At 29.5% G+C, this 25,542-nt stretch overlaps 1 protein-coding gene across 3 annotated transcripts in view; it reads left to right on the top strand.

The window, feature by feature from the left end:
- The window catches only part of LOC142334237 (uncharacterized), a 68,232-nt gene extending 45,746 nt beyond the window's left edge, over positions 1–22,486 (top strand). For 2 of the 3 annotated variants that reach the window (XM_075382099.1, XM_075382101.1), the window contains 6 exons: positions 109–227; positions 4,684–4,810; positions 6,012–6,146; positions 10,240–10,421; positions 13,820–13,968; positions 20,912–22,420. In XM_075382099.1, coding sequence (XP_075238214.1) covers positions 109–227; positions 4,684–4,810; positions 6,012–6,146; positions 10,240–10,421; positions 13,820–13,968; positions 20,912–21,046 — 847 coding nt within the window. In that variant the 3' untranslated portion in view covers positions 21,047–22,420. The other variant, XM_075382100.1, reaches the window with a different exon arrangement.
- Positions 22,487–25,542: the final 3,056 nt, after the last annotated feature.

Raw genomic sequence — 25,542 nt, 5'->3', positions numbered from 1 at the left:
CTCATGTGACTGCTAATTTTTTATTTTTATAAAAATCAGCCGATCTTGCACCTGCTGACTTCAAAAATCTATATTTTTGACATTATTAGTCTGTTTTTGTGTTTACAGAACAGAAGAAACAATAAAATTGTCTGTAATTCCTGATGATATTCAATGGAAGTGTGAGATTTGTAGTAAAACTTTTTCTGAAGAAAAGAAATTATTCCGTCATTTTAAAATTCATTGCAGTAAGTGATATATTTAATGACATATCTTTACTATTACTTTCAAAGCACTTTTATTTTAATTATATATCTATTTACAATTAAAATTGTCATTTGTTCATATTTATTTTTTATATGCTCTGTATATCAAAATACTCATCTAAATGAATTTAATTACTCATAATTAGGCTAAAAGTTATTTTTTTTTTAATTTTCTTCTATAAAATATTACTAATATATATATGATACATTTAAGTAAAGATAAAACACTAAAAGTAATCTGCTCTGTGCAAGAATATTTAGTAAGTCTAATGCAAGTTTAGTAAGTTTATTGTGGTTGACAATATCAACATAAAAAATATATCTTCATTATTTGTGTATATGACAACTGTCCAATAAATAACTCTCTTCTATTAATTATACTGTTATTTATTACAATATGTTAAAACACAGCTATACACCCATTCCTCAAACATTTAATTTATGAATTTTTAATTCTGTAAAGGAAATTATATTTAGTTATTTTGTTATTTTCCTTTATAAAGACGTTGTAAAAATGAATTCACTTGGGTTCTTACAAATCATTGTACACATAATAAGATATGTTTATGAAAAACAGTAACTAATCCACCTGGGAAATATTTCATTTTTGGGTCGGCAGCAGTGTAAGAAACAATTTTGTAGTTGAAAAGAAGTTGTTTTATGTACAGTATTCTAGTTGTTTATGTTCTAGTTCTGACGTAATGTTAATGTTTTGTTTAGAATCTATTTTAGAAATTGGTGTTTTAATACTGACATTAATTAATTTGTTTTGATGTACTGTTCAATTCAGTGTTTTGTTCTCTACAAAAATTGTTTTCTGTTTATTCTATTGTGACAATCATATGAACTTTTGGTTCTGTTTTTACTTTCTTTTTTGATTTTTTTTATGAGATGACGGTTCCTGAAATGGAAAATTTAGTTTTGTCCAGTTTTCTTAAATAAAAATAAGTATTGTTAATTACAAAATTAAATGTTATTTATGCCTTGAAACTGGTTGAAAAAAGAGACATTTGGCTGCATCATTGGACAAGGGATGTATTGTTTTGTCTGTTCAGATAATAAGAACTTTAAATATCACAGGAGACTTCATATCATGAAACAGTTTTTCTTCTTACTGGGAATGGTCTTAACTATTAAGCCAGTTCAGTTTGGTACTCCATATTACATGTAATTGTACCTTTGGTTATGAAATACTGTTATTCTCACATTTTAATATGATCTTCAGTATTCTCTTGTTAATATTTGAATTATATGCCCAAGAACTGATAGCAACACCTTTTCTGTTGTTCGTTTATTATTAAGTTGTAAATCAGATCGTACATATTGTCCTGTTCCCATAAATATGTATAAATCTTTTGTTTATCTCCTGTCACTTTTATGTTAATTTTCTTCTTTATTTTAATCACTAGAATTTTTTTTATTTATGAAATATTTTTCTTTAACTTTATTGAACAATACTTGTTTTTTTAATCTTTTTTATTACTATTTTATAAAAAATTACAGTACATGTGTATTGTACATTTTCCTTTTAAAGATCACAGTGAATCTCAGGTTTATTATTGATGAGTATATTGTTGAAGGAAACAACAGTTTCTGAGATATTAGTTTAAAGCCAGTAATTAATTATAATTGAAGTATTTTAACTTTTTTATGTACTTGATTTAGTTTTTTATAAATAGTTTAAATTTGTGGTTTTATTTTAACTTGTAGTATAATGGAAAAAATATTTTAGTAATATAAAAAAAAGTTTCCCTTACAATCCAAAAGATTTAATAATTTACTATTTCTAGTAAACGTCAATTTGTAATTTTTGTTTAAATAAATAAATAAATATATATATATATATATATATATATATATATATATATATATATATATATATTGTGTGTGTGTGCGTGCGTGCGTGCGTGCGTGCATGTGTGTGTGTGTGTGTGTGCGCGCGCGCGTGTGTGTGTGTGTGTGTGTGTGTGTGTGTGTGTGTAATGTTACAAAAGATTTATTAGTAAGGCAGATATATAAAGGAAATTGACACAAACAAGGAGATGCTTCTTGCAGAAAAGAATTGTGCTGCTATCAAATATAAATCCTAGTATTATAAAAAAAATTCATGAAATTGAGAATATTTCAATGGAATAGTGTTTGATGGTATGAAACAAGGATGTCATAAGAAAAAGTATGGAAGCCTTTGATGCATGTTATAGAAAGATATTGAAAATTAGGTAGATTGATAAAGTAAGAATTAAAAGAGATCTTTAGATGAATTTGTTAAGGAAATAATTTTTTTTTGTAATTGGGGTTACACTTATGGCCCATGTCATCTAAGGTTAATTAATCTGATAATAGAGGGATGTTTTTACTGAAAAAATGTAGGGAAAGGCATTAAAAGATTGGAATACATTAAACAGATAATTGAGGATATAGAATTATAGTAAATATATTTAAAGTTGAAAAGAACTGATCAAAAAGGAATCAAGTGTAACATTAAACTAGTTTAATGACTGATAATTAAAAAACGAAAAAAAACATTAAGATAAAATCATTAACAAGAATTTTCCAGAAATCAGAAAAATTCAATCTCCAATTGTGATTTTTAAATTTTATGAAAACATTCAGACTCTGTCTGGGCAGTACACAGTGTTGCTGTACACTTGCATTTGTAACTTTAAAAAATGCACCTACCTTATGGTTTAAATGAACATACTGTATTTATAAGCTAATCATATGAGCAGAAGAAATTATTTCAGTGGTTTCAGATAAAATTCCGTGAGTACTTTCTCTGATCTGCCCTTTCCATAAATCTGATTACAAAGATACATTATAATAAAGAGCAAGACATTTTAATTTCCGTAGGAAACTAAACTTATTGTTAGACACAATAATATAGCAATGGTGATTGTTGGCACTAACTGACAGCCTTCAAGATTATGGTACTGCTGCACCAACTGCAGGGTTACATTTGTTGAACTTTAAAATAATATCATGCAGAAACAAATCTGTGCTGCTGGTGAAGTGTAGAAATGTGAAGAAATGTAGAAATGAAGTGTTTAAAATAAAAAGAATTTTTTTTAATTTTGTTTGTAAAATTGCTTATAAATAATATTACTATATTATAAATTTATGTAACATAATTTCTGGCCATACGTAACTGAAAAACTTTTTGTTTTTTAATATGCAATTAGAAATCTTAAGAAGCTATTACCGTTTTTAAAAACTGTCCAATTATAAACATGGATAAAAAAAGTCCTACTATTTTAAATACATTTCTAACTACTAGTCAAAAGAGGAAATGGTTTATTTTAGGTGCTTATAGTAACAAATTTTTCTGTTAAAAATATCACAAATATATTGAAATCATTCTTTTAAACAGTTTAAAAATGTATTTTATATTGCGTTTCAGAAAAAAAATGATAAAAATGCATAATACTATACTTCTTTATGCAATATCTTTTAAGGAGTTTTTACTATTTTTTTTTTTTTTTTTGTTTAATCCTTTATAAATTTCACACTTGATATGTTAAGATAAAACTTTCAGGTATTTTTCACACCATAATCAGATCTTAAAAATTATAGTAATTTTCTCAGCTTACATGAATAAAAGACAACATAGAGGAATGAATGTAGTTGGATCACTATCAATTTGAAGTACAAACAATTAAGTAGTTATCATTTAGGTCAGAAGTGTAATTGTTTATAAAACTCTCAGTGAACAGTGATTTATGAATTAGAATTAACAAAAAAGTAGTTTTGAAATTAGTAACTGAATATACTGTTTGACATGATTCATAACAGCAGAGTCAGACAGCAGCTAAGAAAAGGAGTGTAGCACTTATTTTGTATAAATATAGAAAACAATGGGATAAACTGTTTTAGATGGCCATGAAAATTGATTGACTTAATAACATTTGAAAGAAGTGTTAGATGTCTAAGGAAGTGTTAGAGAAGCCAAGTATAGATTTGACTAAATCTAAACCTGCTGTTCATGAAGATGGTGGTGATGATCAGTTAAATAGTAGCTTTATGCACGAGACTAGTTAATTATCGATCACTCCCAGTGTACCAAGTATTGAAAAAACAAAAATATTTGCCAACTTGATATTTTTAAATAAAGAATTAGACAATATTTTTTTAAATTGCATTAATTATTACAAGATAATATTTTACAGATGTTTAGTATTAAGCCATTGATGTGCTACTGCAATGTAGTATATAATATTGATTGTTTCTTTTCATGTTTCCAAAGACAATCAAAACTTGAGCATCACTGCCATGCTGTGCAAATTGTCTGAAGTCTTTGTTAAGTTCTACTTGCAAAGGTTTTATAGTTATTGTCTTTACAGTAAATGGTCAGTATAATAAATTAAATTCTCTTTAATTGAAAATAAAAAGATCAGGTAGATTTTACAGGGGTATTTATTCTAGTTTATTTACTTTTGTGTAGATGTAAAGCAGTACAAGTGTGATAGATGTGAAAAAAGTTTTCATGAACAATATAACCTAGTTGTCCATCAGAGAACTCATACAGGAGAACGTCCATACATTTGTCCTGCTTGTGGTAAAAAAATCAGGTGATTGATTAAAATTAAATAATCAACAGAACCAGTAATACATTTGTGATTAATAATATTTAACACTTAATAATAACTGTTAGTAAGAAATTACTCTTTAACACTAATTATATAATTATGTTGTTATCAGTAGACTAAAATTGCTTGAGGATATTTTATTCTCTAAGATCTTGCCAGAAAGTTCTTTACTGTGGTGAAAACCATCTAATACTCTCATAAAATTTATTTATTGTTATAATTTAAATCTGGATTTGTGACCATCAGATATTACTTAATGTTTCTCAGTAGTTTTAAAAAGTGCAAATTTAGAATGCTGGAATATTTCTCAGATTGAAAATTAAAACTTCATTAAGTGTTTTCCTGAAAGTTTGGAAGCAGTCGTCGGAAAACCAATTACAACAAATTTCTTAAATTAAAACGTCAAACTTCTGTGCATTTTATTTAGGAGTTTAGTGGTATCCTTGATATTATTAAAAGCCTTTTAAAAATGCATATAATTAGTATGAAGTTTTGTTGAGCAACAGTTAATTAATTATATTGCTCCAAATTATACCCTCTTTACATGGTATCTATATTTGTACTGGAAAAGTAGCTGGAATACATTAAACTACATGAAAAAAAATAATAACCCTTAAAAATATTCTTCTTAAAATTATATAGAAATTCTTAGAAGAAAACCGTCTTTCCCTTCTTGGACCTATATGACCTCCTCTTTCCTCTTCGTGGGTGAGGACTTTTCAGAAATTTAAAAACAACATTAATATATTGTTTATGTTATATAAACAATATATATTAATATATTTGTTCATATTAATTCATAATACACATATATTGAATATTTTATTTAACTACATAGTGAGGAGGATTGATTCATAACCTCCATGATGATAAATCTCCATAATTACTTCTGAAAGGTTCTCAAAAAAAAAAACAATATTCTGTGTAGTTTGAAAGTGTTATATTTTTTAATAATTTTAGAATAATTTAGTATATTATTGAGTAGGCGTGTCAAAACTTTTTACTTATCAACTACTTGGCTTTTATGAGTATTTCTTTACTAAATACTTTCCACAAATAAATTTAAAACATTTTTCTGAAAAATATTAATTTGTTCAACCTTTTTTCTCTTAAGTTTGTCTTGATCCTGTTATAATCCTTTTACCCTAATCTGAATTTAAACTGTTTTTCTGTTTACTTCTAGGTATCATAAAGATTTAGTTGATCATTTTGTTTCACATTCAGGAGAAAAGAAATATTCTTGTGGTACTTGCAGCAAAAAATTTCCCAGGAAGCGTGATTGTGATAGACATATGTTGTCCCATAATTCTGAACATAAGTAAGTAAATTAGCAGTATGATTTAGAAAAAGTTATTTTTACTTTCCTGAATGTAATAGAAACTGATTATAAATCTGTTAAAGTATTATTATTGTTATCAATGTTAATGATATTAATCAGTTGAAATATTAATTGATTTAACCATATTGTTCAAGTAATACAATCTATTCATTAAACTTTGAATTTGATAGAATTCTTTAGATTTACACTTAGGTAGATTTTAAATAAAAAAAGTTTCCATATCTAAACTAGAACTAGTTTTGTTCATTTTTGTTAAATAATTCTAATAATTTTGTTAAGGATGTTTAAAATAAGATTAAAGCTGGATTTAGAAGCCAATTGTAAATGTAATAACATTACACTACAGAGAAAGGATCATAAAGATGTTACTAAAATAGAAAATATACTTAATGATTAAGCTTTTTTGGGAAGTAGGAAAATTCTAATTTTAATAAGCATAAATTTACTACGTATTTCAGCCTGAAGTTAGTGTATGGAGTTGTTTATACTTCACTCATAATTCCATTACATATAATGTAAGTAGTCATAAGCTCACTAAAGAATTTTATTTTTACATGATAATATTTATATATCTTTGATGGTTTTTAAATATTAGTATTGAGAATAATGTTATGAGACTTAATAAATAGAGTAATTACATGTCTAAAATTGTTAACACTAATAATCTATAATTCAGAAAAATAGTATTACATAGCATGCCTATGTGTAGCCTATAAATTATTCTTAAAATTTCAAATGCCTGTTAAATTTTTAGAACCAATTAACCATTACTATGATAAACTAATTATGTAGCAATAGTTGTGTTTATTATGATATTATATATTACCAAAGTAGTGTTGTGTAATGTGGATCAGTATTTATCCATAACATATTTGTGTTTCTGTTGGTAACATTGTTGATTTGGCATGCAGATTCTACTGACAGAAGACTTCTGTAGAGATTTGTAAGTGATCAGTTTTTTCAATTTTTGTAACCACAATGTTAACCGTGGCTGCTTCGCTTGCCATTTGCACCAAAGAAGAGCAGTATTCAGTTATTCACTTTTTTGTGGTCTAAAGATGCATCAGAAACCAAAATCTGTCAAATTCCTTTTGCACAATTCAGTAACAGTGTTTTACCTCATCAGAATGTATGAGTGGATTGAATAATAAAAAGATAATAGCTTAACCTTTTCGAGACTGGCATCACGCTTACGCAACTTCAGTAAACTACACGCACAGACTAAGATTGCGTAAACTCATTTTAGAACTTTATTGTTTGAATACTATCATTGTGTTAACACGATTAATATAATCCTTTCACTGACATGTATTGCACTCTATTGGCTTTAAAATTAACTATTTGCACTATCGATAGGTTACAGCTACCAGCTGAAAATAGAGAGAATCATGCTACCAGCATTCTAAAATTAGGGTTTGTAAGTTTTATTGAACTCTCTTAGTAAACATGGGGGATTCATTGCATTCATGCCCATGATTTATTTCTTCTCATTAAAATTCTAATAACGCTCAAAATTATTGAACATATAGCGACTGAAACTAACATATTATACTAAAACCGATATTGCTCATTCAAATTTATAATGGAAACCAACCAACATAGATAAACTGTATACATTTTTGAGTTTCATCATGCTTATGCCAAGAAATAAGAAAACTTCTATAAAAGAGTAATGGTCAACCGACAAGCATTCCCTAATACTTTCCAAACTATGGCTAGTCAACAAAAAAAATTTAGTTGAAAATAATTTCACAAATGTGCTGTATCCTTTACAAAAAAAGTGAAGTCTTAAATTTTGTTCAAAGGAAGGCTTAATTTTGTTTATGTTTATAATAAAAATTGTGTTAAAATTTGCCTACAAAAAAAAGTTTTTAATTTTAAATGGATTAAAATAATATTCATTCCAAGTGGTTGTGAAATGATAAATCATACAAAGAATGACTAAATAAAGATGAGAAACTGTAATAAAATAACCTAGCCTAAGCATAAATTAGAATTTACAGTATGTTAGTCCCGAAAAGGTTAAGTGTTAATCATAAAGAAGGAAACCGCTAACTGACTATGATTACCACTGACAATATTGTGCATTCATGTATCATGGTTCTGAAAGAAAGACAAGTGATGAGGTGGCAAATGGTTTACAGATTAGTGTGGTTGTGTCTGCAGAATCATATATAACTTTCATAAAGTTTGTGTAAAGTGGGTCCTGTAGCAACTCATAATCCTGCATAAACAAATCCACTTGAACATCTGTTAACAAAATTTGGTCTGCTATAGACTATCTTGAACAGACTTATAATTTGGATAAAATGTGGATATTTACCATTTCAAACCAGATAATAAATGACAGTGTATGGAATGGAAGCATCCAAAATCACCTCCCAGAAAAAGATTAAAAGTCTATCATCAGCAGGAAAATTGATGCAACAATACTGAAACAGTATTAGGAAAGGGGCTTAGCACTAACACTGCACATTACAGTAAAATACTTATTGAGTAACTGAAACCTGCAATTCAAAGTAAATTTGATGAAAACAAAAAACTTGTTTTGTTGCATGACAATGCCTGTATTCATACTGCTGCTCATACAGTTGAAACCCTTCAGAAAATAGAACTTGGTTCTTCACTCTTCATATAATTCTAAAGGCATAAAGAAGCTTGTACAACAATGGAAGAAGTGCATTGAAAATTTGTTATTATAAGTTTTTTTTATCTTTATTGAAATAAAGTTTATAGCTAACTATATTGGGGATAAAAATTGGCTCATCTTATACATATATAAAAGTATTTTACTGGTAATCAGAAGAGATTAAATTTTTAATTTGAAATTAGAACTTTTTCCTGCACAAAAAAATAAAAGTAATGTTTTAAACTTGGATAAGAAAAGCATACATTTAAAATTTTACAGTTTTTTTTAAAGAGTTTTTTAGTAATTGAATAATAAATGTAAGAAAGAAAAACTCTGTTGCTAAATTGTAAACTTTTAGCAATACAGTGCTGCATTTTCTCTTCTGCATCAAAAGATTTAAATGTACTGCCTATTTGGTCTAAACTGGAACAATTTCAGCAGGTTAATAATACCTGCAAGATCTATGTGGTGTTTGCATCTTATTTAAATTTCTTATATACTGCTCTGTTTCAGAATCTTCCTGTGAATAACTGACATTAAATTAAGTGATATCTACTTGTATATAATTGTATTCTATTTTACTGTATTTTATTTTAATGAAGTCTACTAATTAAAGTTTGTGTTTGAATTCAACCATATAGAAAATTTATGTTCACTAATAATGTGAATCAAAGAACTTGAACAAAGAGGTAAGCTTGGGCTGCAGGCATTTGGGAGACTTAATATCATTTGCTAGAACAAACTCCTCTTTTGCTTTAAAAAGAAAGTTTTTGATCAATGCATCCTGTCAGTCCTTACCTGTGTAAGTGAAACTTGAACATTAACTGTTCAGTCATTGCAGAAGCCGCGGGTTGCACAAAGAAATATGGAACGATGTATGGTTGGAGTTACCAGATGGGATAGGAAGACCTGCAAATGGATCAGAAAAAGTAGAAGTATATGTTATCATCATGAAAGTTAAAGAATTAAAATGGTGGTGGGCAGGCCATGTAGCAAGAAGAACTGATTGCAGATGAACTAAATTAGGACTTGAATGGATACCATTAGATGTTAAATACCCATGAAAAAGACCAAAGACTCATTGGATTGATGATATTATCAAGCACATTGGACTGAATTGGCAGAAGATTTCACAAGACTGTATTAATTAAAAACATGCTGAAGAGGCTTTCATCCTGCAGTGGATCAATAATAGCTGAAATGATGACTGATTTAACTTGTCATTTCTTGTCTAAAGATCATATAAGAATATTATCATGAACATTGTGATACTTTTCTTTAGTAAAAGAAATAAAAAAGTTTAGTTAAATTCTTTTTGTTTTAAAATCTATTATTTAGTTTTATTAAAAACAAACTATAATTATGTAACTCGCTTCCTCCTGCATGCTAATCAAAGTAGTCAACTAGCTTTAGTTTTTTTATTTTAATTTTTTATAATTTTAGGTTTAGTTGTGAAATCTGTGGGAAAGGGTTTTCACGGCGATACCTTATGATGAACCATGTAATAAAACATAAGAAGAATGAAAATCAACTTGCAACAAAGAAACAACTTTACGAATGTGATGTTTGTAGGAAACATTATAAGACTTTACAAGGATATCAACAACACAAAACCAAACATACTGGTACTTTAAATTTTTGATTATTTAAATTATAAGTTTTTTTTAAAAATAAATTGTTAAAAACATAAATGCTTATTGTTTATAAATAAACGTTTTGCCCATTTTACAGTCTCATAAAACTAAATTAAATTTTGGGGTTTAGATGATAGATGAAGAATGTAGCATTAAATTGAATTTAAGACAGATGTTCAGATTCTTTATAATAAAGTGATAAAAATTAAAATTGTTTAGAGACTTTACCACCACATTTAAAATGAAAATAATCTAACTTTAAATAAATAAAAGAAGAATTACACTATGAGATCAAAAATGTGTTTTTAAAAAGATTAACAAATTGTTTTGACATGAATAAGTAAATTGGTCATGTAAGGTATTAAACTTAAGGATCACACTGCTTGATTTATATAACTGGCTTTTGATCTCTGTGTAAACATAGATTTTTGATACTACTAAAGGTGACCTTTAGTTTTTATTACTATGGAGCTATTATAAAAAGTTTTATATGTGATCAAGGAAATTTTTATTGGTGATTGAGGATTGAACTGATGAGAATAGTGACAGGCTTTTTGTTGAGGATGCTCAGAACAAACAGGAAGGTTGCAATTTTAACTCCAGGATGTGTGCTTTGTTCGAGTCACTACATGTTTAACCTGTCTTGAAGTTGGATTTTGCCTTTTGTTTCCATAGGTGAGATCTTAGTCCCTAATCTCTATAGCTTGTGGTTTGAGGCTAGTGTCTGTGGTTGAAAATTTAACAGATTGGTTTTCTCTCACGTGATGAATTTGGTTGGAGTCGGGTATCTACACATGTACCCAAAAAGAATTGACGTTGCCCAAAACTTATGATCGACTGTGGATCCAGTACACTCCAAAAAATAATCTGTTGTTCTCAGCAGAAGTGATTATAAGGAAGTGATTTCTACATCCAAGTGTAGATAAACCATATTTGTGCCAAATCTTTATTTGTAACTGACATAATAGAAAATAACAATTTTGTTCTCTAACATATGATTAGGAGTTAAATAACATGGTTACAAGGTGAGAAATGATGCTGTTAGTTTAATATTTCTGCAATTGACTGCAGTTAAAGACAGGTTTGTAAGTTCAGTGTTGTAATTAGGGCTTTGGGTTGGTAACATATTTGTTAAATCCCTCTTGGAATAGGTGGTTTCACTTCATATTGCTTATGCGTCTGTAACTGCATTGGTAAAGCATATTGTTCCATAGTACCCAAAATTAAATAAGTAAAACATTAATATTTTTTCCAGTATTTCAAAATTAAGTTTCAGTTGCTTTTTTTCCAAGAACAAGCTATACTATATAAACAAAAAGTAAGTATGAGTGATACATATTGATTATTTCTACAAAAATTAAGTATAATATTTGAGATATTTATTTTATAGCATGTTTTAGGTAAGTACACGTACATTTACAGTTATAATTGTACAGTTTTGTCTTGTTAAAGGTTAGTTACCCTTTTGCTGTATTAATAAAAATAAGGCAATTTAAAAATAGTTAAAAACAAAACAAAGAGCAGAAAAATACTAATGTGTAAAAACTAATACACAAACTAGATTAGTTTTAAATCTTAGAAACTTATTTTTTTTTTAAATCTTTCTAAGTTAAACTGCTTTGTTTATTTACCTATTTTTCCAAATAACAAGAGATTGTTGTCCAGTTAAGTTCCACTGAAGAAATACTAGAAAGTGAAAAATTTATAGATCAAAAATTTGTTAAACTGACATTACAGATGATATAAAGTTGTTCACATATAAAAATCAATTATATGAGGTTGAGATAGAAATAACATTGAGCATAAATGCACGCTTGATGACTGAATGATTTTCCTGTTTGTACATTTACTCAATATTTTTCAATGCAATAAATAATACTGTGCCAGTAAGATATCTTGAACTTAAAATATAATTATAAACTAGTTTGCTTTTTAAATTTGAATATTTAAAAGTTTTTAATTTTTGGAATATTTAAATATCTGAATTTTTCTAACATTTTCAGAAGATTTAATTTATTGTTCCATCATCGTGCATGAAAAAAAGGTCATTTTGTTTGTTTTTTTTTTTTTTTTTTTTAAAGTGATAAGTTGAAGTTAATAAATGATTTAGATGCCATGTAAGGCAGGGAACATTTATTAAATCCGAATACCTTGTGCTATTTTTTTTTTTTTTTTTTTTTTTGTTTCAGTCATTTGACTGGTTTTATGCAGCTTTTCAAGATTCCCTATCTAGTGCCAGTCATTTGCAGTCATTTGATTTCAGTATACCCTTACATCCCTAACAATCTGTTTTACATATTCCAAATGTTGCCGGCCTACACAATTTTTCCCATCTGCCTGTTCCTTCAGTATCAAAGCGACTGTTCCAGGATGCCTTAATATGTGGCCTATAAGTCTGTCTCTTCTTTTAATTATATTTTTCCAAATGCTTCTTTCTTCATCATTTTGTCACAATACCTCTTCATTTGTCCTTGTGCTAATATTGCTGGATAATTTTATTGATAGTAATATATCTATATAAATAAAAGAAAGATTATACATACAGCATTCAAGATAAATTAAATTATAAGGTAGACTTGATTATTGATTTGAAAAGTAAAGAAATAGAGTTAAACATCATGGATAAATAAAAAGTCTTAAGTCTGAAGGCAGGCATTTCCTATTCAAGATAGATTGAAATAACTGATGAAATAAAAAATTACCTGATGTTTCTTCAAATCAGTCACTCTTAAATATGTAGTATCCACAATCATGTACACATGCCTGACACCTGCATGGGTGAAGGTTCCTTATGTACACTTCCATTTTCCCAGACATGATGCATTTGAAGTTTCACTCTCATTTGACTTCCTTATACACCAGAAATAGGTTCTATTTTAATAGAATAGGAAAAAATAAAATGATTGTTCTTATTGCACAATCAGTTCACCTCTGTATTGAGAAATATGAGAACAGTTTATTCCAGCCATAGTCCAAAGATTTATAGGGCTACATCCTGTGAATTAAAAAATATCATTTTCTTTGTTTCTAATAGTGATAAGGTAAAATTTTATAGTACCAGTAATACTTAAAAAAAGGAGAGAATTAACTGACCAAAAGATTGATGTCATAATAACTCATCAGTCACTATTATGAGTTATTGAAAATAACTCATAATAGTGAAGTTGGAATAATAAATTAAATCTTTTGCAGTGTTACAAGAGAAAGGTGCATGTCTAGAGAATTGTTGACCAGGTTAAAAACTAAACATAATTTGAACACAGTCAATCTTACACAGGTATTTAAAAATAAAGATGTTTACATTGCTATATTTTGCTTTAATGAATGAAAATTTATTTGTATATATCTGTAATGTATTACAATTTTATTAATGGAAGTTATTTATCTAGGGATGACAGAACATCAGTGCCATATTTGTAGTAAGAGTTTCATATCTGCTACTAGACTGCAGGCTCATTTACGTAACCATATTCCAAGAGTAAAAAATGTTACCTGTTCAGAATGCCAGAGGAAATTTTCTTCACATGATACACTTAAGGTAATGCCATTAAAAATTATTATTTCCTTATAATTTGTATTTCACCTAATGTTTGATAAATTTTGGTTTAAAGTTAAAATAAATATTTGTACCATTAAAGTAATATAGTTTAATCTTTATTATTTATTTTTATTTTAAAATTGTAATATGTGTTTATTTATTGTTTGTACTGTACTGTACTTTTAACAAAAAGAGAAAAACATATTGTGATAAGATTTTTGAGACTAAATTCTTCATGAACCATCTTGATTCTTTAGTCTCACAGTAAAAAAAAAATATAGTCTCATTCTTTCTAACTTCTCTTTTAAAAAAGATCTTCTGGTTTTGAAATACAGTGAAACTTTTTTACCCACAATTAATATAAAATTAATAATTATTGAAAATTACACATATTAAATAATTCTGTTCATTTATTCTTTATTATATTTAAGCATGTAACAGATTTAAAGGATGAGACTTGGAAATGACTTTTGTCAAACCTTTTTTCTTAATTTTGACAAAATTTTCCACTTGCACTTATTAAAAGTTGACAAAAAAATTATTTTTATAGATGTCTTTCAAATTTGGTATTTAAATATGAAAAATAAACTTGTAGGAGCTATTTAAATCATTGTATAAATAATAGAATATTAATGTTCTATTTCAAAATTTGCCTAAGGTTAACTTTTAAACATTGCAGTTATAGTGTACTGAACTCATGTCAGTTAGATTAAAGAGTTCAATGTAAAATAGAATTAAGAAACTTTTGTTAGTAATTCTGTTCTATTACAAGGATCGTTAATAATTAAAAACAATTGACTAGAGAATTTATTATTTATTCAGTGACAATGAAAATAATGCTACTTTTACATAATCCCTGACTGTATTTAGGCACTTGATTCATCTTTTTGTGATCTTTCTTATTCCAGTAGTAAAGAATTATTCACCTTTGTGTCTGCACCATTTTTCAACTGCTCATTGCTACACTGAACTTTGTGCCATGTAAAAACTCTGAGAGGACCAAGAAAAGAAAAAATTTGATTGTGCGAGTTCAAGACTGTAAGGTGAATGTGGCAATACCTCCATATCCAACTATTAAATAGTTTACTGTGTCTTTTGAGCAGTATGGGGCAGACATTATAGTGTAAAATTATGTCTTTTGAGAAAGAATCAGATGTTTCCTTCTTACTGTGGAGTCCCCTTTATTTTCTATCATCACATTAGTACTTTGTTGAGTTTATTTTGTTCATCCAAATAATCACAGTAAATTGGGTTTTTATAGTCCCAAAACACTATTATTTACTGGCTGACAAATAAGTGTAGAATTTTTTCTGGCAGGTGAATTCAGATGCTTCCAATTCATACTATGATGTTTGGACACCGACTCAAAGTGATGACTCCACACCTTGAACACATTTTGTTGTAATTCAGCTCATTATGAGTAATGGCATAGACAGTACCAAACTTACACCACCAGTATCAGTAATTTCCCACATTTTTATGATTCTGTCCTTACAATTATGATCATAATGTGATTTTGCAAAGCTTCAATTGAAATTTCCACCAGTTTCCATGCAATGAAAATTGCTGACATATGTTCTTCCCGATTTAAACTGTTTAATCAACTTATAAAAATATATATACTGATACACTTTTTACCAATTGTTTAACATCTGCAGGTGAATTTCAACCAATTTTACACCATCAAAATAAAAATCTTATCACAGAACATTGTTCTCTCATGTTACATATGCATTTCAAGTAGAACTGATATTTGAAATAAAAACAAGAGGATATAATATTGGAAATTCTTCTTGAACAGCTGATATTTTTTGTCAGGGGTGCCAACTTAAACTCTTTGTCTCTTTAATTACTGAATGACCCTCATAGTTATCATATCTATAGTATTTTTGTGTTTTTAAAATTACTGTTGGTGAAATAGAACAATAACAGAAAAATGCCATTTAATTTCATAAAATATGAATATATAGATATATACAAGAGTTGTGTTATTTTCAACCTCTGATCATGCATCTATGTAAACAAGAGATAGATGGGAGCCAGGCCTGAATGTTGTGATTGCACCCTCCCACAATCTCTGCTATGCTGGCTCCATTACATCAGTCTGAGCTGGGCTGCGGGCAATTGAACATGGTCGCTACGATCTATGCTCCTGCCAAGTGTTAGTTGCGAATTGTGATACGTTTTCTGCAAGCAGAAGGATGTAGTGCTGCTGAAATCCATTGCAGGATAAGCCTAGTGCATGGTTTTATGAGTGATGGTGGTGTACAGGAATGGTGTAGGAAGTTTAAAGAAGGGTGAACGGATGTCCATGACAAAGGTGGACAAGGATGCAAATCTGTTGCTACTGTATGCTTGGTTGAGCATATTGATGATTTTGCCCGCAACAAATGGAGGTTTACGATAAGTGAACCTTCTGCAAAAATTTCAAGGTCTTCTCTGTACACAATTGTGACTAAAGACCTCGGATATTGGAAACTGTGTGCACGTTGGATCCCAAAAAATGTTGAGTGACAATCACAAAATGCAGCGATAATCCTTCTGGTCAAACAACAGCTTTTGGAAGTGCCATTGCCATTGTCTGTATTATAAAAAACAGATTTTTAAATGGTCCTGTTAGTTTGAGAAAAGAATCCCTTTTAGTTCATTGTGGATTCCTCTTTCCAGTATTATTTTGTCATTCTTTCTTCTTAATTGGAAAAAATTCATTATCCTGGTATATTATACTGTCCCTGTTACAATACCAGTTGTGTAAATATGAAACCGGAATTTGCCCAAAAATGGCCCTAGCTGTAAATGTAGTTACCGTCAAACCACATCATTGGTGCCATTTTCTTTCTTTGACAGCTGACAAAGATTTTCAATTCACAACAATACAAGTTTCATAAAACAGCAAAGTTTTAATTATTATTGAACATGTTCGAGTTTTGTTCCTACAAACTACAATTTGCGGACAGCATTGATTTTCTATAACCATTTAAAAAAAACTGCTGAAGAATCGCATCAAATGCTTGCTTGTTGAAGCTTATAGTGAGCATGTTCTTGGTAAATCATAGTGCTCTGAGTGGTTTAAAAAAAAATTCAAAAATGGTGATTTTGACATGAGAAACAAAGAACGTGGAAGACCACGTTCAAAGGTTTGAAGACAGCAAATTGCAAGCATTGTTGGATGAGTATAACGCTCAAATGCAACAACTCATGGACCAATTAAATCTAACACGAGAAACCATCTCCATACATTTGAAAGCCATGGGAAAGATCCAAAAGATGGGAAAATGGGTTCCACATGAACTGAATGAAGGACAGCAAGAAAACCAATTGCAAAATGCTACTCGCCAGGTACAAAAGAAAGTCATTTCTCCATTGAATTGTAACAGGTGATGAAAAGTAGATATATTTCAAGAATCCTAAGTATAAAGATAAAAGATCATGGGTAAATCCAGGCGAACCACATCGACATTGATTTCAAGTCCAAATCGCTATGGAAAAAAGACAATGCTCTGTGTTTGATGGGATCAGAAAGGTGTGATCTATTATGAGCTGCTAAAACCTGGCGAAACAATTAATACTGAACGCTACCAATAACAAATGATCGATTTGAATCAAGCATTGCATGAAAAACGACCAGAATATCAAAAAAGGCAACACAAAATGATTTTTCTTCATAATGCACCATCACACACAGCAAAACCGGTCAAGGAAACGATTGAGGCGTTCAGTTGGGAAATACTTTTGCATGCACCTTACTTACCAGACTTGACTCTGCCCAACTACCATTTATTTGCATCGATGGGACACACACTTGCTGAGCAGCACTTCACATGAAAATGTACAAAGATGGCTCGTTGACTGGCTTGCTTGAACAGTTTTTTGGCGTGGCATTCATAAATTGTCAGAGAGATGGGAAAAATGTATAGCTAGCAATGGACAATATTTCGAATGAAATATTTTTTATCATTTTCATACAATAAATGTGTATTTTCTATACAAAAATTCCGGTTTCTTATTTACACACCTGGTATATACACTTTCTGTTAAATTATATCTACTATGATGAGAAGATGTCATTCTTTTGGTCTTCCCAACATTACCAGAAAATAAAATTAAAGGATTTTATTATAATAAAATTGGGTTTCAGATATTTTACACTGATATTACCTTGGTTTAGCTGGAACTAGTATGTAATGGGAGTTTAAGATTAACCGCAGTAACAACTTGGGGAGATTTTCCAGGATAAAATCTACCTATTCTTAAGGACGTTGACAAATGTATTGTCATGGCTCTTAGACAATTAGCGGTACTTAAATTGCTTACATTGTATCAGTTTTATTTTCACTAGAATTAAACTGGGAATGCTCCAAAGTGCTTTTTGAACACCCTCTTCCTAGTAGAACGTGGATGGATGCATAGATACTCGTGAAAGTAATAACAAAGCTGGCATTCCGTAAAAAGAATGCTAAGTATTCATTGAATTCAATAGACAACCCAACCCTTAGACGAACTTTGATAAGCTTCTCATTGAAGAGCTCAGTAAAGTTCTTTAAGTCATTTCTATTAGTTATATATCCTTAAAATTGTTGTATTCTTCTGTTTTATTTCACTGTTGTTATTTAAAAATATATATACAATGTACTTACATACAAGTAAATATATAATATATATATACAAATATACTAATTTACTATATTTATGTACACGAGGGTAAGGCAATTATTATCCGCAATTTAGTTATATTTTTGTTTATGTTGGTAATACTGTCATGTTGCGTAGATGACGCATGCGTGGTTTAATTGTTGTTATGTCTGTGCAGGTTTGATGCTGCTAGGTTAGTTCTATTATCACTGCCCTCCTGTTAACCATGGCTGCTCTACTTTCTTTTCGCACCAAAGAAGAGCAACGTTCAGTGATCTGTTTTTTGTGGTCATTAAACCTTTTGTAGTATTAGGGACCGAAATTCATCAAAGACTTTCGGTACAGTACGAGAACAGTGTGTTGCCACAACAGAGTGTCTACAAATGGATTGAAAAATAAAAAAATAGTCGCACAAGTGTTACGCACGACGAAGGAGCCAGACAACTGTTTACTGCCACAAATGAGGAAAACATTGATTGTGCACGTGACATGGTTTTCTTAGACAAACGAGTAACTATTGATGAAGTGGCACATAATCTACAAATTAGTCACAGTTCCGCCTGGATGAAATCATCCACAACAGACGTGGGTTTCATAAAGTCTGTGCAAGATGACTCCCAAAACAACTTGCACAGTTGTATAAACAAACGCGCTTGGACATCTGCCAAAAACATTTGGATCGCTATGGGCTATGGTAATGAATAGGACATCTTCTTAGACAGAATCATCACTGGTGACGAAACATGGATCCATCATTACGAGCCAAAGAGTAAACGGCAAAGTATGGAATGGAAACATTCAAATTCACCCTGCAAAAAAAAAGTTCAAGACACAACCAACCACAGGAAAACTGCCAAGCTGAAGCCTGCAATTCGAAGCAAACGCCGAGGACTGCTGTCGAAAGGTGTTGTGTTGTTGCACGATAATGCCCGTCCGCATACTGCTGCCCACACTGCTGAAACGCTCCAGAAACTCAACTTTGAAGTACTGGCTCATCCTCCTTACAGTCTTGATCTTGCCCCTTCTGACTACCACTTGTTTGGTCCACTCAAAGAGGTATTAAGGGGCCGTCGATTTACCTCAGACCAAACAGTGAAAGTTCAACTGAAAACCTTCTTTTATGAGAGAATCAGGAAGCTTGTGCAACAATGGACCAAGTGCGTTGAAATGCAAGGGGACTATGTTGAAAAATGATGTACGTGTAAGTTTCCTATTTGTATTGCAATAAAATTTATAACTACATTGCGGATAATAATTGACTTACCCTCATATATATATATATACATATAATACTATATATAGTAAATATAATATATGTACAAGTATGCTGCACGTATTTGCATGTATGTTTTTAATTAAAGTAAGGCTTTTTGAACCATAAAGTTAATAATTATAGTGTATACACTGTTTTTTCTTAAGTAATGTTTTTTTAACTTTTTAATGTTATAATCCGACCCTGAACTTATGCTTTGAAAGCCCTCATATTTCAGTTGGATATCACATATTCAAATAAGGCAATAAGAAAGTTAGTGTTTTTCTTATAAAAACATTATTTAAAATAATTATGTTTATGTAATGTGTATCATATAGCAAATATATATATATATATATATATATAAATTGATATCTGATTTATATATATATACTAGCAGAACAGTCAGGGGATATTTAGCCAGTCAGGGTTCATTTCACTCACCCTTCCCATCTAGCCAGGGAGTTTGGCCCCTTTCTTTTTTCTGTTTAGCCTCTGGAACCATCATAAAGTATTATTTCAGAGGATGAATGTGGATGATATGTATGAATGTAAATGAAGTGTAATTTTGTACAGTCTCGGGTCAACTGTTCCTGAGTTGTGTGGTTAATTGAAACCCAGCTACCAAAGGACACCAGTATCCACAATCTACTATTCAAATCTGTATAAAAGTAGCTGCCATTACTACGATTTGAACCTTAGAACTCTCGACTTCAAAATCAGCTGATTTACAATGACGAGTTCATCACTAGACCAACCCAGTGAGTCGGGCTTTGCTCACTGGACCCCTCTATGTTCATTAAACTCATACTTATGAGAATAATAATAATAATTAAAAATTAAAGGCTTCAATTTATAAAAACTATCAGTGTATTGTAATTACAACACAGCAACAGTTTGGTCAGTACAGGCCTTCAGTTTGAGTAATCACATCAAAAAGACATTGTCCTGTTGCATGACCTGGTATTGATTTAAAAAAACTACATATTTTCAAATGATTTATGACTGTTTTCGTTAAAATAATTTTACAATGAATTTATTTTGTTTTTAAATTTTCAGATACATATGGCTCGATTTCATAAGCCAGAACAAATTAACTTTGAGGAAGACTGTTTGGTTGTAGCTGCTATTGAAGTTCCTAATTACGATTATGAAGTAGTTGTTGAGAATGATTTTAATGATGTTTTGTCATAATCATGCCAGTCATTTTGTAACATATAACTTTTAAGATTAGATTTTGTTGATGTCTATGTAGTTGTATGCATCAAATTAAGTTATATTCATTTTATAGTTTTTAATAAAGTTGAATATGTTTTCCTACAATATATTAGGTCTGAGAATTTTGTAAGAATTTATAAAGCGATGAGTTGGTTGCAAGAAAGGCATGGAATGTTAAAAGTCCATTTTAAGAAAATTAAAAGCCAAAATATTTCATGACTTGGATATGAGAAATATCCATAAATTTTTATAAAGGGAATTCAGTAATTTTCCATTTTGCTAAATAAAAAAAAATTACCTGTCTTCTCTGTTTTTATCCACTACATAAAAAAAGCTTTTTAGTAGCCCTTTTTTCCATTAAAAACTTCAGCTGCTCTTTTTTCATAAAATTACTTTTTTTAGATGCCCTTCTTGCCTAAACCTGATAGGATAAAATTTTTTGATAGGATAAGATTATTAAGATAAAAAGTAAACTGCGGTATGTATTTATATATTTAATGAAGTGTGTATATAAAGAAAAATGTGGATTTCGTTCTCAAATCCTGAACTCTATATCAATTTTTTAATCTAATGGTTGTCTACACTGCACTTCCAATTCTATAATTGGACCCATTTCAAATTTTTAAATTTATCAATTGGACTATTTCTTGTACCCATATATCTATTGATTTTTTATTTTGTTTTCTTCTGGATTTTCTTTCTCTGTCATAAAATAATCAGTTTCAGGATCTGATATTTATTTCTTCTCAGTACTTTCATGTTTCGATTTTACTGTTACTTTCAGTGTCATCAAGAAGACTTTTGACCCATAAGATCTGTTGTTTGCTGAAGCGTGTAGGTTTATTACAAAATATTTATTTATAGTAATACCCTTTTGAAAAATGTTTAAAGGATTATAGGTATTTCTTTATAAGTTTTTTATCAATACTCTGAATTTATGATAATTTAGTCAAATATAGAACTGAATCGTAAAAGAAATGCTGTTGGCTACTGATTTTGATAGAGTTAGCTTTTAAAATTATTTTTTAAGTATGTTTGATAGTCACATGTAGATAAATTGATTGTTCAATTTTTTCACTTGTGTAATCTTAAAATACTGCTTTAATTTATTTAGAATGGACTCCAAAATTGTTATCATCTTAACTGTAGCTGTGTTCACATGTTGGACATATGTGTGATGGAGTAACTTGAAAGTAATTTTAATAAAAATATACATTTTTATGACAATCCTATTCTGCTCACCAGTATTGTCTGTCAGACATCAAAAATAGTTCAGATGTGTTAAGTTCTTTTACATTCTTATCTATAAAGTTAAAAGGCTAAATGTGAGTGTCACTTTTTTTTACACTGTTTCAGGAGAACAAAACAAAAATTGATGCAACATGTTCAACCACATCGATATAAAGAAAATTTGATAGTATTTTATTTGATTTTGTAATAAATAAAATTTTGTGATAAAGTATAAAATATTGATATCTGATTTTCAAAAGAATAGAATGTATTGTTACAAAAATATCTGAATTTGCCATATATTTCATGGTATGAGTTTTTTTTGTTACTTTTTAAAACTTTTACATAAAATTGTCACTTTAGATGAGGGTTTTCTAAGTAGATTTTTCTGGATTTATAAGTGCTACAATGAGATCAAGAATTGGTATTAATTTGAAATGCGAGTCACACATCTGCCAAACTAATGAATCAGTTTTTTCAATCTGTTAAAATGTATGACTTAATTTTCAACAAAATTATTACACATAACTGAAATGATTTTATTTTTGTGCTGAACATCTTCTCTAATACTGTTAGTAACAAGGTTTGTTTTTGAAAAACTGAATTCTTATAAAAAAAACACAGGTTTCTTAGTTTCACCTTTATTAAATTTTATTATTTCTTGTTACACAGTTTGGAAAGTTGCTATGTACTGGAATTATGGAAGTGTAATGATAAAACTTTCTTAATTATTACTTTATATTTTTATTTCATTATTTTATAGAAATGGATATTTACAGTAACTGGAATACTTTATAAAAGGGTTGAAAATGACCTCCTCCAACTTCAGTTCAACATTGCACATGTTTCAATTTGTTTTCAAACATTTCAACCAGCTGATGTGCTGAAATGTCTTGTACATATGCTGTTATTATGGTTTTTAGTTCGTCAATCATGTGTGGTCTGTTGTGATACACCCATTGCTACCCCCATTGAAAGTAATTTGGGGATGTCAGACTGGGGAATCATGCAGGCTACAAACTCCTTGAAATGATTTGTTCACTAAAGACATTTCATAACACCAGACGTTTCACCAAAGATATTTCATAAAAAAGTCACTGACCTATTAGCTATGGCGCCATCTTTTTGGAACCAACCGTGATTGATTTCCACTTCTGTTAACTGACTAACTCCAATTTTAACTTTGTATAAAGATTGTGTAATTCATGGAGGTTGTCATGCACAGTTGTGTATTTTGTAATTTAACATATCTTCCTGGATGAAACCATTCTCTCTATCTGTAAAAAAATGTAATGGTTGAGGATAACTATGGAATTTTGTTCAATAAAAATGTTTAAACTATTGACAGTAATTTAGTCTTTTGGCATGATCTATAGGTTTCAGACTTGAACACAGATTACATGTAGAGAAAAAGTTTCAGTTGTTTTCTTACAGCTTTATGTGCGGTATCTTGCTGCTTTGCTAACTTGCACACTGATTGTGATGGACTTTCAGCCATAGCATCCCCAAAATATCAGCAGCTTCTATTTGAAAGTTTAGATGGTCTTTCACTTCAATCAGCATCTTCAGCAGACCCTGTTCCCCAAAATGTTTCAGTAAGAATTCAAATGCATTGCGGTGAGAAACAGGAATAACTGGTAACTTTCCACAAAACTTGTGTTTCACTAAATCAGTATTCTTGTCACATTCATGAAAAACATGTTCAGCAAGAAAAATGTGTTTCTCTACCGAAAGAACCATTATGTTTCTCACTACAATTTATTTATTTATTTTAACAGCGCAGTGGCGTAATATCAACAGTACTCTGCAGAGATGCTAAGGCATCTGTGCACAGTGTGGCGTGTAATTTTATATGTACCAGTAAACGTGTAGTCTTGAACAGACTCAGGCCAACCACTCCTGAGATGTCTGGTTAATTGAAACCCAACCACCAAAGAACACAGCTTTTACAAGGACTCGAACCTTTGAACTCTCAACTTTGAGAATCAGCTGACATTGGGATAAGAGTTTAACCACTAGACTAACTCAGCGGATTAATTCAATTGATTCCAATAAATGAAATGAAACAAAGCATGTTCAATCACAACTCAACAACTGACATCCTTAGTTTATTACTGAACAACGCACAACAAACCTACAGGGTAACCAACCTAACGCTTAAAGACCACAATTCATCTCGTAATTCTTAATCATCCTGCACAGTGATGTTCTGAACGCCTGCATAATATTATTGTTCAGAATAGATTTTGTTTAGGTTGATCACCAATTGCATAAAAATTTGCATTAGCTATTTTTCATTATCTGTCGTAGTACTTTTATGATACTCTTTAATTTGCATTATTCCTTTAATTTGCATCCATTGGTTTTTGACATTTTTTATTAACAGTCCTTTCACCCTTACTGTTTAATATACAGGGGATTTTTGTAAAATGGTGGGCTAGCTATACTTTTTCAGATTCTACTTGTAAAACTAAATAAAAATATTCTTAGGAAAAATAGCAATTTCTCCTTTGTTCTCACCGTCACCATTTTGTTATTTTTATATAAAATTGTTAACTGTTTATTTTAAAAAAAAGTGCATGTAATGTTCTACAACAATTAACGTAAGATTATCACAGGTAGTTGTTTTATTTTTTTAATTATTAGGTCTATTATTGTGAGAAAATTATTACTTAATTGAATTGAATGTAAAGTGTAAAAATGAAAACAGACAAAATTGCAACATCAGTTTTCTGCCATAACTCGGCTATTTGTTAACAGATTTTAAAAAATAAAATGTCATTTTGGTCAAAATAAAAGGCTTAATATTTTAGCAAGCACATGCATTTTGATAAAACTTATATTCATGGAGATATAAAAATAAAAATGGAGATTGAAAAATAAAAATGGCCGCTATTTTATAATTTGCAAAGATAGTCCTGATTTTTTTTCTAATTTTAAAACTGTATTACAAAGACACTTACAAAATATTAATGTGATTCCTCTATCTGAACGAGATATAAATTTTTATATAAAAATAACAAAATGGCAGACAGGGGGAAAACGAAGGAGAAATTGCCATTTTTCCTAAGGATATTTTTTTTTAGTGTTACAAGTAAAATCCAAAAAAGTATAGCCAGCCCACCATTCTAGAAACACTCTATATATTATTAATATATTATTGCCTTGATATATTTATGTTTATAATGATTCAGTTCTCCAATATTTTTCTGTTCTTTTTTTTTTAACTCATAAGCTGATGG

This window comes from Lycorma delicatula, chromosome 1, assembly GCF_047948215.1.
Source record: "Lycorma delicatula isolate Av1 chromosome 1, ASM4794821v1, whole genome shotgun sequence".
In the NCBI taxonomy this organism is placed as follows: domain Eukaryota; kingdom Metazoa; phylum Arthropoda; class Insecta; order Hemiptera; family Fulgoridae; genus Lycorma; species Lycorma delicatula.
This window is presented reverse-complemented; position numbering and strand designations above follow the sequence as displayed.